General features: G+C 44.8%; 1 protein-coding gene across 1 annotated transcript; it reads left to right on the forward strand.

The window, feature by feature from the left end:
* The first annotated feature begins 1,372 nt into the window (after positions 1–1,372).
* IGFBP1 (insulin like growth factor binding protein 1) lies at positions 1,373–7,824 on the forward strand. The gene is made up of 4 exons (XM_063325660.1): positions 1,373–1,831; positions 3,739–3,917; positions 5,584–5,712; positions 6,897–7,824. Exons 1-4 carry the CDS (start codon positions 1,453–1,455, stop codon positions 7,026–7,028), a joined length of 819 nt encoding a protein of 272 aa, XP_063181730.1. The 5' UTR covers positions 1,373–1,452; the 3' UTR covers positions 7,029–7,824.
* The last annotated feature ends 4,297 nt before the right edge of the window (positions 7,825–12,121 follow it).

Genomic DNA, 12,121 nt, shown 5'->3' on the forward strand with positions numbered 1-12,121 from the left:
CACAGAAGTCCACAGAATTCTTTTCAGATCTGTACACTTAGTTTTGTATAAAATGCTAGTGAGTTTTAAAGGCTTCCAACTTTTGTGTATCCAGATATATATCCCTAAAACAACTTGAATTTTTTTTTTTAAAAAATCCCACAATTAAATGAAGTAAAGTGAAAATGTCTCAAGTTGTAAAAGACTGTAACCAATGAGAATACTTTTAAGAACTGAGTTATGAATATAGGGGGATGAAAATTCACTACATTAAAATAAAACTTTTGACATCAATACCAGAAAAAAGAAGAGTGAATACTATAACGTTAAACAATGCTCTGCAGTTCTGCTTCACTTTCTTTCACATGAATGATGTATTTAAAAAAGAGAACTAAATGCAAAGTAACCAACCAAACAAAAATCATGCTACATTACATGACTTGACAGTGGAATTTGCTATTTCCAGCTCAGTACATACTGCAAATACCAGGATAAAATAATCTGTTCAGCACAGTGAAGTTTGAATACTTTTGCTTTTATTGCAGTGACAACGGTTGCATGCAAAGGAGAAAAGGAAAGATTTTTTTTTTTTCTTCCCAGGTGATATATGAGGAGGTGGAGAGGGTAACAGGACAGAGAGAAAAGCAGATATCTCATTTATTTCTGCTCTGTTTGACAAACACTAGTTTCCCCCAAGTGCATGTTTTGAGGACTGATACTCCTCTTATCCCAGCAGCAGTAGCAAAACTGAGCCCAGACACGGGAGATCCCTCCAGCTTCAGCTGCACAGCCCATCCCGGAGGTTAATGCAAGGACTCCTACGTGCATATGTGCAGTGGTTACAGGATCCTGATGGCTTTATCACCCTTGGGGCCTCCTCTTTGGTATGTCGGTGTCCTCCTAACCTGCAGCCACATGACGAAAATTAAACAAGGGTTTGTTGCATTTGTTGCTGTGGAAATATGAAGTCAGTTGCTTCAGTTTCAATGGGATTTCCCTCCTCCCCTACCTCCCCCCCCCCACCCACACCCCCCACCCCCTTTTTTTAAACATTTACGTTTTCATAAAACGTCAAGAACAGGAGACAGGAGACTTTCGTGACAGGCAAAATTCATTCATCCATTCCCCTCTGCGGGTTTCCCCTCCACCCCCACGACACATTTTTCCTTGTTAACTGTGCTAGGACGGAGAGGTGGGGGTGAGGGAATAAAAGCATTCCTGCATGTCTGGAGGAAAGAAAAAAGATAAAGGGGGAAAGTGAAAGGGGAGGGGAAGAGTGGTCAGGGACTTGAACCGCCAGTGAAATGATGCTTCTCCAGCCCTCTTGTTCAGATAATAGTTAACTCGGGGTTAAAGATTAATAGCCAGGCAAAGCACTGTATAAATGGCCCGGGCGAGCTGAATGTATGCAAACTGCCTCCTGCTCCTCAGCCTGCTGAGCTGCCCTCTCTGTGGTCCCTCCTCATCAGCGACATGAGTAGCCTGCGGTCTCTGCTGCGCCGCTGCTGGCTGCCGTCCCTGCTGCTGCCGGCGCTCCTGGGCCCCCGCCTCGCCGCCGGGGTGGCCCTGGAGCCCATGCACTGCGCCCCGTGCACCCAGGAGAAGGTCGCCCTCTGCCCGCCCGTCGCGCCCGGCTGCCCGGAGACGGCCCGGCAGCCCGGCTGCGGCTGCTGCCAGACCTGCGCCCTCGGGCCGGGCCAGCCGTGCGGGGTCTACACGGCCCGCTGCCGCCAGGGGCTCCGCTGCCACGTCCCCGCGGGAGAGCCCCGGCCCCTCTCCGCCCTCATCCAGGGACAAGGGACGTGCCTGCCCGCCAGCGAAGCCGGAGGGATGCGCACGGCGGAGCCGGCAGGTACCTTGCAATCGCGTCCCCGCTCCGCGCCGGCGGGCTGGGGAGCCGGGAGCCGGGCGCTGCGGCAGAGCCCCTCGCCCAGGGGCAACTAGGTCTCGGCAGCGGGATGCGCCTGGCGCCAGGGAAGGCGCTGCGGGACCTGGTCGTCAGGAGCTTGGAAAAATGAGCAAAGTTAGGCAGGCGTTTGAAAAATAGGGAAGCCGGACTGCGTTTTCCAGGAAAACGTGCTCAGACTTGCGTGAGGTGAGACGCATCCTGGTGCGGAGCCAAGAGATGTTCGCAGCAGGCTCTTACGTACGCCACGGGGAACAAGCAGGAAAGCCGTAAAGCGTAGTAATGGGATGATGCAGAATAATCAGAATAAGGTTTCTGGGAAGTTACAGACAGTTTTTCTTTAGTAGTAAACAGTAACTAGAGTAGGACAAATGTTTTCTAGACTTTGTTTATGTCCGTCTCCGAAAGTCATGATAGAGATAGAAAAGACCTAAACAGGCTTTGTGCCTGGCTTCATTTCAAGAATAAAACGTATTTAAAGTACTGCTGTGCTAGTCAAACTATCTTTGAGCAAAAAGACATATCAAGCATCTTATGCTATATGATGATCAGGAACTTCTTCAGTGTTATTTCATTATTATTATTATTACTACTACTACTACTACCACCACCATCATTTACTGCTATGTCCATGCAGTGGTGAGTAAGGTAACTCAGTAGCATTACAAAAATAATCGTTGTAGACTCAAAATAACAATGACCATTGGTGGCAGTAAGGGGAGTTTGTCTTGTACTTGAGGGGGCAGGGCAGGAAGGGAACAGTGACTAAACTGAGGGTTTAAGGCTCCTGCAGTTGAAAAGGTCTAGTATTTTATTCTTTTTTCTTTCTTTCTTTTTTTCTTTCTTTCTTTCCTTCCTTCCTTTCTTCCTTTCTTCCTTCCTTCCTTCCTCTTCCTTCCTTCCTTCCTTCCTTCCTTCCTTCCTTCCTTCCTTCCTTCCTTCCTTCCTTCCTTCCTTCCTTCCTTTTTTTCTCTCCCTTTCTCTCTCTCTTTCTTTTCTTTCTGTATTTATTTGTTTATTTCTCTCTTTCTCTCTTTCCTGCCTCAATTTTCCACCTCCATTTTTTCTTAAACATTGTCAAAGTGAAAAACGGGTAGTTTTTAGTCCGTTGGATGACTATTTACAGCCTTCATCCAACAAGTTATTTAGACATATGCCAAACTTTTATCCCATGATGAGTCCCTGTAATTCCAAAGAGCTTCTCTTGCCTCTAGTGGGAGAGTTCACACATGCTGGGTTAGGCCCTGGCGTGCGGACCATGATCAATGGTCCGAAACTGCCGATCCAAACAGTTTCTGCTATTCCCTGGCTATTTGATGCACTGCAGGGCAGCTTGAGCTACTGACGGCTCCTGTGAATTGCTACCCCTTCTTATATGCGAGGCAAGCCGTGGAACAAAGTATAGGATGCCATGGGATCTGGTCTGGACCGGTTCGTCTCCTAAATAAAAACTGAAACACATCATGCTGACAAAAGTCTAAATTCATAGCAAGATTAACTCCAGTCTTTCCGCATTTAGTAAAGTGTTTACAATCCACTGTGGTGAAGAAAGTTTTTTCATTTTGAACAGACTGGCTGCAGCTTCATCTTTGGTATTAGAGTGATTTTGATGGATCATGAAATAACCAGCTTGTTAGAGAACAGTTGATGCATCTTCATATGAATTTATGACAAAAGTTTAATTTGCTGTGCGTGTAATTTATTACTCCTGCAAGAGCTACTGTTATGGATCTGTCTTAGATACTACTTTTTTTTTTTTGCTGTTGTTGATTCTTTTTCTTTACCTTTTTAACTTGGAAAAATAGATGCACCAGTTCACTGAAGATATTCACCTTAATATCATTCTTTTCCAGACTCTATTGAACCTGAGGATATACCTTTGGAAAGCACTGAAATGACACAGGATCAGCTGCTGAACTATCAGTTGATGTTTCCCATAGGCCAGGACAAATCTATACCCTGGAATGCCATCACTGCATATGAAAACATGAAAGCAAAGAGAATATCTGAACTCAAGAAATGGAAAGAGCAGGTGGGTTTTCTTTGCAAACCTTTCAGGGACCATTTCAGCAGATGCTATCAATTCAGAATCCAAACTAAAAATGCGCCTGAAATTCCAGCAGCAGCACTGGGATGTCAGTATTTTGGGTAGCCTGCAAACAGACTTTTGGGATGCCTTCATCAGATGCTTGAGGAACGGGCAAAATGGCAGGAGAGATAAAAACAGGTGTGCAACGGATATGTCCTACACAAACTCCATGCAGAGGCTGAATCTTCCTCTGCATTGACTATCAGATTATAACACAGGCCCTTAGTTTCCAGGAGGCCTTGTTAGTTCCAGGAGGCCACTCCTTTTGTGTTTTAGTTAAAAAATAAAAGACATTTGTCACTGGTCCAGTGCTCAGTGAAATAAAAGGGAGTCCCTACATACAGTTGTGGATGAAACTCCAACGCAAACCAAAACGTTTTTCTTTCTGATCACAAGGAAACGCTATTTAAGTAGATGCACGTAAAGAGACAGAAAGCTCAAAAATCAAAGTAAGCGCCTACCTTCGACGCTGCGAAACAGCGGTGAGACATGGGGGTGTGGGGCCTTTGCAAGCGGTCCCGTGTTCCACTTGAGGGCACCAAAGAACCGCAGTCAGAGCAGTCCCGGTGCCAGCGCGCAGCTGAATTAGAATTGGGCACCGCAGGAGCCGAGTTTTGTTAATGGTCGCAGACAAATGGAGGGGGGGGGAGGGAAAAAAAAAAAAAAAAAAAGGGCAAAAACGTACTAACCACAACCCCACCTTAGGAAACCTCATTCCCCATGCAGAACAGGACTTAATCACTGCCTTAGTTTGAACTATCACACATAAGCGCTGTTAGCGCCAGTTCTGATTTTTAGGCTTCTGCGTTTCTAACCCAGAGCCACGGATAAGTCCGTTAACTCGAACAGGACTGCTTATGTGAGGGGAGGTCTTGGAAAAGCAGAGGGTATGATTATTTTCACTCTGAAGTAAAAATATTTGTTCAGTCACCTCTCCCCTTTCACTCATTTAAAAGCACTAGGTACCACTAATATGCAGCCATTGTGACTTTGAAAAACAAAACGAGCGAATTGTGATAATAGCGAATACTACAAACAGTTCTTCATCACCAGTTCCAAGCACTTTGGGTTTGGGTCTCAGAGCCACGGGGGTGCTCTCTATTCTGCTTTGGCGACAGCTCTGTCCTGTACAAAAGATAACAAACATTCAGATGTTTGTTCTTGCGCTGTCTATATAAGTCTTGCACCTATTCGCCATACATCAACAGAGCACGGGGCCATGGCAACCCAGAAAACGTGGCTAGTCTCACGTACACCAGCCTCCTAACGTGCACCTCCCCATAATAGGAGATTGTACCCTCTGAGCAGTAACGTGTTTACTTAATACAGGTTAAATTTCCTTGTGTGGCAATTTAAGGACTTAAATCCTCATGTTTCTGAGGACAGAAAATACCTCAAAGAATAAAAACAAAGGCCTAAATGCAACACCAGAGTTTTCTGGCTGTGCTCCTACTGAAACAAGTAAAAACTACATGCAAAGCAGCCTGGTGCAGATTATATGACTAATAAGTATTTTCAGCTTTTTGCTAGCTTTATGCCGATCACTCTTTTTTTTGGCTGGTTTCTTTGTAATTTTGGTATTGACAACCTCTGCACGGTATTCTTGCAGGGACCTTGTCAGAAGGAGCTCTACAGAGCCCTGTATAAATTGGCGAAGGCTCAGCAGAGAAGCGGAGGGGAGATTTACAAATTCTACTTGCCCAACTGCAACAAGAATGGATTTTACCACAGCAAACAGGTACGTGCCTTCCCCCCTGTCTGCTCGCAGCAGTGCTGCGACTAGCCTGACACGGCCAACCCTTTCATAGCCCTCTGTTCCCAAACTCACAAGTTTGCAGCTGCTGGAAAAGCAGGTTGTGAAAACAGGGATACTCAGTAGTGGGAACAGATGGTTTGTCCTTCTCTTAAAAGTGAGCCGCATGCTGTGGGCTGACAGCAATGGAGGCAGGAGTCTTTTCCATTCACAGAACAGGTGCATGCAAGGCCTTTTCCAAAATCTTTTAACCCTCTCTGCTCCCAGGCCAAATCAAGCTCCATGTACCTGGTTTGTTAGCATAGTTATCATATTCCCAGTTGACGTTAATTTATAATATCCACCATACTGCCTGGAAAGCCCATTGAATATATATAATAATCACAATGGAGAAAGGAGGCTCTCAGCTCCTAGGCAGTGAAAAACTCACGCAGGCAGGGAAAAAATTCTCTGGAGCAAAATTAGCCTTCTGAAAGCAGAACAAAAATACTGAATTGTGTTGCCTGTGGATTATGTTATACGCTCATTTCCATTATAGCCTCAAAAAAAAAAAGCCATTGCGAGTTACACTGAGAGTAATCTGCAAACCTAACTAAAGCTCCAAACCTCAGGCCACGCCCTTGTAACCACAGGTCATGTACACAAATTTAGTAGGTCTGCATAAATCTGTGTCACCGAGACTCCTTGTTTTTTGGGCATGGCACCACTGTATGACTCACAAACATTGTGACCTGGGATCTAATCAGGCACAAACAGAAATCTGTTTAACCCCCTCCCGAAGAAAAAACACACCCTATTTGCCTCCTTGCGTGAAGAGCCAGACCGTCTAGTCATTGCTCTCGCCCTACCAGCTCATATATTCTGCCTTCCTTTGGTTTCTCACACTGGGAGATATTGCTGTTTTGTACTGCTCTTTACCAAGGAGGGGGCAAACTGTTTTAAATTGGAAGCTGCTGGTGTGGTAGCTGAGCTTGGGTCATGGCTCCCTAACCAAGTGTGCTGCTCGGAGGCTCTGTCAGAGCAGGGACCACCACATTCAATAGCGCCGCATGGCAAGTCCCCACTTTCTGATCCTATTTCTGTCCAAGAATTCTACTTGCAGTCTCTCGTGGGTAATCTTCTGCTTACGGTTACTTATTGTGGCGTTTGTTTTGCTAATAATATTCTAGTGTGAAACTTCACTGGATGGAGAGTCTGCTGGATGCTGGTGTGTCTATCCAAAAAACGGAAGAAGAATTCCTGGATCTCCAGAAATGAAAGGAGACCCCGAATGCCAACAGTATCTCAACTCACAAGAATAAAACCAAACACATTCATTCACATCAAGTTTTCTGCGAGGTCTGATCTAGTCAGGAGCCATTTCAGTTAGGAGCCATTTCAGTAAGGTAGCTTCGTGCACCTCATTTTCAGCATATGAGTAACCCCATAAAGTAGCTTTTTTACTGCACTGGCATTACTCAGATGCTCAAGTGACAGATATGAGCATCTGCAAGATCAAATCCTACGATCTTGTATATTTTGTTTGTATAATATTATAGATACTCTCATATGTAAAGCTGTTGAATTATTTATTTCACAGTATGTGTATTTTTGTCTCTGTGTGTTGTTACTAATTTATATCCTCAAACACTTCATAACTTTATATGTAAATACTTAATATTATTGCTCTTAAATGTATGCATCTTATGTTGGAGGAATGTTGCTACTTAAAACTTCAAATGACATAACTCTACTGGGAAAAATGTCTTGTAAACTTGCGTTTTTGTACTATGTATTTATAGATTAAAAACTGAACTTTAAAAAATAGCTTTCAGTAGAGAACATGCTCAGAAACTTATTTAAAACCTGATTTGTTTATATATCATGTTGCTTTTGCACCTCTATTTCAATGTCAAGCTGTTTCTTAAAAAAGTAAGTCTAAACCTTGATTATATACTGAAGGTCCTGATGGGACAGTATTTGTTTCTATTTTCCAAACATATGCACTGGATAAATGGCAAAACACAACAGGATATTCTGTGCCACCTTTGACAGGTGTAAGTTGTTCACATGTTGACATTGTCATGTTATTTAAGATGAGCTATTAAATACTGTGTTCTACACTGTCCTGCTCTCTTGCTTTCTGCATGTTCCCGTTCATCAGTCTGACCTCGGCAGGCAGCGCAGCAGCAGGTGGGAGGGTAGAAGAAAACACGCCTCTTGCAAATCTGCCTCCTGAACCCCTGGCGCCATTTCCCTGCAATGAGTTTTTTTCTTTTGCTCTCCCTGCCCCGTTCCCCTTCTCCCCGTCCTCTCCAGTCCTGGCTGTGTTCTGCAAGTCTTTGCGTTGGGCAAAGCAGCAGCCTCCAAGGGAAGTTAGTAAAAGATTTCTGGGTGGGAAAGCTGGATGCCTTTCTCCGCTCAAAATGCCCAAGGCAACAGTATTTAGTGCATTTGAAACAACGTCAAGACCAGGAAGAACCATTTCCTGGACAGAAAGTCAGAAGTTATGAAAGGGGGGCTGGGGAAAAGCCTGGCCATACCCTTTTTGCTGAAAGCAGAGAGGAGGGTCCCCTTGGCTTGGGATGCAGTCCCTCTCCCTCCCCCACATGTTCCTTCAACTTAGCCGTTGCAGAGAAAACAAGAGAAAGCGACTTCCCTGCCAGATTCAAGCTGGTTTTGCCCGTGGAGAAACTGGGGTGGGAGTCAGCAAGTCCCAGAGGTGGAAACAGTCTGCACCAACCCTGCCTGAGAAAACAGCCTGAAAGGAGAGTAATAACATTTTCTAAGAGCCTGGCAGGAGGGAAACTGCATAAAATCCTCCTGCCATTTGTTGGCACAAGCTTTGCGTTTTAAATGGGAGGGGAAAGTGGCTTGTAGAAACTGCAAAGCCAAAGCGTGGAGATCCTGCTCTCCGTATCACAGTTCTGTGTCATCACGTGTTGTGCTTGCTGAATATGTTGGCTGTATTTGCATGTCAGTGTCAGTTGATCTGATTGGGGTCTAATAAACTGCTCCAGATTTAGAAGTATGGATGTACTACTAAGCTTCTTTGTGAAGTGTTTTGAGATCTTCCCAAAGAAAGCACCGCAAAAAGCACTTTATAAAACCAATGATGGCATTGGTATTATAAATAATTAATGTCTAACCTCCCTGTAACGAGCTACAGTAAGACCTGGCTAAAACTGTGTCACAACACAGCATTCACTGTGTCAAAATGCTTGGCAATCATTGTATCAAAATAATGAAGAAGCAGCAAATTTGGGCAGAACCTTAGAGTTCTTTCATGGAGTCTACCCAGCACTGAACAACTATCGTAACAGCACAGTCTATTTGCAGTATAGCCATCCAGTAGACAGCTACTTCAAATGTTTTGCATGGTGGCAGGTTCTCATCCTAGCTGCAAGATGTTAGAACAGGGAGAGGGTTTTAGGGGAACTCTGTCCTTATAATGTTAAGTACCAGGAGTAGAAATTGCTTCGTACAGCATTCAGGCATAACAGGCCAATTTCTTAGAGGGATTTAGCTCCTTACCTCCCACTGAAAGCAACAGGGGAGGAGTGCCGCCTCATCTGCAATCTGGCCTCATGTGACATCTTGCCAGGACTCACCAGGACAGACTTCTGCTGAGCTGCTCTGGGATGGGCTGTCTGACTTGGGCCAGACTTTTCTGCATACTGGGGTTAGGACTAATGCAAGGAGGCGAAGAAGGCAAATTTTAATTCCCCTATCGCAGTGCTGCCAGAAGCTTGGACTACTTTTAGACTATAGATGCCATGCATTGTGATTTGTCCTGATTTTTATGATCAGCCTCAGTAATAGGGTGAGAAATCAAAGGTCCGTAGTTTTCCTTTGGTTTTGTTATTTTTTTTCTGTTTGTGGGGGCGCTTTTTTTTTTTTTTTGGCATGTGTCAGCTGGCAATCCTGGCTTCAGTGTGTCCCTGCTGCGGTGGTCCCACCTACACTGGCAAGCCAAGCCTGGTGGGAATGAGTGAGGAAACAGGGAAGGTGCCGCAGGATACTCTTAGCAACTCAGGTCACCTGGCATGCAGCTGGATGTGTAAAGGGGATGTACTGTTCCTTGTTATTTCATCTCCTTCCCTTCACACCCTCTTGCACTCCTCCTACCCCACCTAAAAAGAACTAATTGGTGGGAAGGTCTTAGGTGAGCATCTGTAATGTTCAGCTCATGTTATCTGAGAACCTACCTACCCAGTTTGTGCTTCTTCCTGCCAAAACCCTGCCAGGTTTGCTGCAGCAGGGTTTGTTCCAGCCATGCCTCCTCTTGCCCCTGGCCTAATGCCAGCTGCAAAATGCTCGTAGCACAGAAATGAGGTCACTGCCCTATGCACTTTATTTTCTAGCCTCATTTTCCCCTAAAGCTATCCGAGACAACCTACAGTCACCTGGTATTGGGCTCTGCTCACACTGTGTCAGTTCTGCTCATCACTTTTGGATACAGCAGAGACACATTTGTGTAGGCTAATGCTGGCAGGAGGCAAGGGGAGAGAAAGAAGGAGAGAAAGAAAATGGGGGTGGAGGGCAGCCAACACTAATACTGAAATCCCATCAGCATTTCTGTCACTTTTCTACCATAAGAAGACATTCTCTGCAAAGGCAATGCTTAGGCAGGGAACAGCTTTCTACAGACCCAGCCCAAAACACAAGCAGATATGAAGCACGTCAAGATTTAGCCTTGTTCATTCCAAAACCAATATATTCCTTTGACCTTGCATTTGCTAATGAGAGTCCTAAACACATCACAAAATAAAAAAGCAATCAAAAAATGCGTCACATATAGCTTTCTTTCCTCAATGGGAAGAAAAGTGGGATGGAAAAGAATGGCACATGGCAGAGGCTTGTCACAGGATTTTCTGCACTCCTGGAAAGAGCTTAGCTCCCATAGCATCAGACACTAAATAAATAATAGTACTAAGTACTAAATACTAAAACAGAGAAGTTTTTTTCTACAAAGTCAGAACCAAAGATGTTTGTGCTTTACCAGCAGTATAGCAGCACTGACTTTGCAGAAATAGAAACGTTATTTTTCTACCCACATCACTGCCTTGCTATTGCAGAACACTACCAATGTCTAATCCCTGCCCAACCCATAATAACAATAATAATAAAAAGTATCTGTAAAAAAAAGGATCCAAGTGACTCATTCCAAGCTAGTCTCTAGCCCATGCTGCATGTCGAATGGACAAGTCCTATCTCTGTATTTAGACAACACCTTTGAAGTGGGTCTACTTTTCCTTGGCTATCACTTCACTGATAAACCACTAGCCTAAACAGCCTCCCCAGGCTGCACTGACAACAGGTTCTAGGCTTTCTATTTGCTGACACATTTCATATTTATGGATCAATTATTTTACGCACTTGTTGTACATTGCATTGAGAATCAGGCAGGGATTCAGACCGCAGAGGAAAGTGGGGTATAAGCATCTTAACAAACACAACAAAGAAGGCACGTTTGCCTTCTTTAAGACTTGGGTAGATAGTATATAGTGAGTAACAGTAGCAGAGCTGGGGCAAGTAGAGGGCTTCTCTTACTGACTTGTCACCCTATATTACCTAGTCGCATTTAGGTAAAGGCGGAAGGGGACAAAGAAGGAGACAATCTGCACAGCCGGTTAGTTCTGTATTACCAGAAAGTACCAAAAACAACAGCAGTGGAGCAGGAGCCCAGACATACCAGCACTTGCACTCTGAGTAATGAAAACAGCTCTGATGATATCTCTGTCAACAAACAAGGGCTTTATTTTATTTTCCCTCCTTTCCTCATCCCTTGACCTACCTCCTCCCCCAGGGTGCAAAGTTCATCTGCTAGTAAGCTACTCCGAGGGCCCAGGGAGAGGGGCAACCTCCTGCAGGAGAGATGTGGGAGCAAGGATGCTCGTAGATGTTGAAATAAGGTCAAATGAACAAATCTAAATGTAGCCCGTTCCAGCTCTTGTCTGTCTAATTTTGAAAAAGTTTCTGCTCGCCTTTTCAGACTCTGTGTTGGATTATCACCTCTGAGTGGCAGTATGGGAAGCCCAGCAGAGACAAGGGCATGCAGGGGAAGGCAGGGCTGCACACATGCTTGTCTCCTTGCTGCTTCCTTACGAACCACGTTGCCCAGCAGGTACAGTGCCTGGCCAGCAGGCACAGCCATTCCAGGAGAACCCCCCTGCTCAGTTCTACCCTGCAGAACATAGCGCAGGCAGTCTTTCCTCCTGCTCTCCTCCTGTTAAGCACCCATTTGTGTCTACACTGAGGTTTTTAATTGCATAATTATGCCAGTGGTGATGTGTGATTTTTTTTTTTTCTCAGTCACTGATGGTGCTTTGTAGTTCAATGGGCTCATGGGTAGACGCTGAGGTTCCTTAGAAAAGCATCTTAGTGTGGGATGTCTCTGGAAGCCTAGAGCAAA

Source organism: Chroicocephalus ridibundus, chromosome 2, assembly GCF_963924245.1.
Source record: "Chroicocephalus ridibundus chromosome 2, bChrRid1.1, whole genome shotgun sequence".
Classification (NCBI taxonomy): domain Eukaryota; kingdom Metazoa; phylum Chordata; class Aves; order Charadriiformes; family Laridae; genus Chroicocephalus; species Chroicocephalus ridibundus.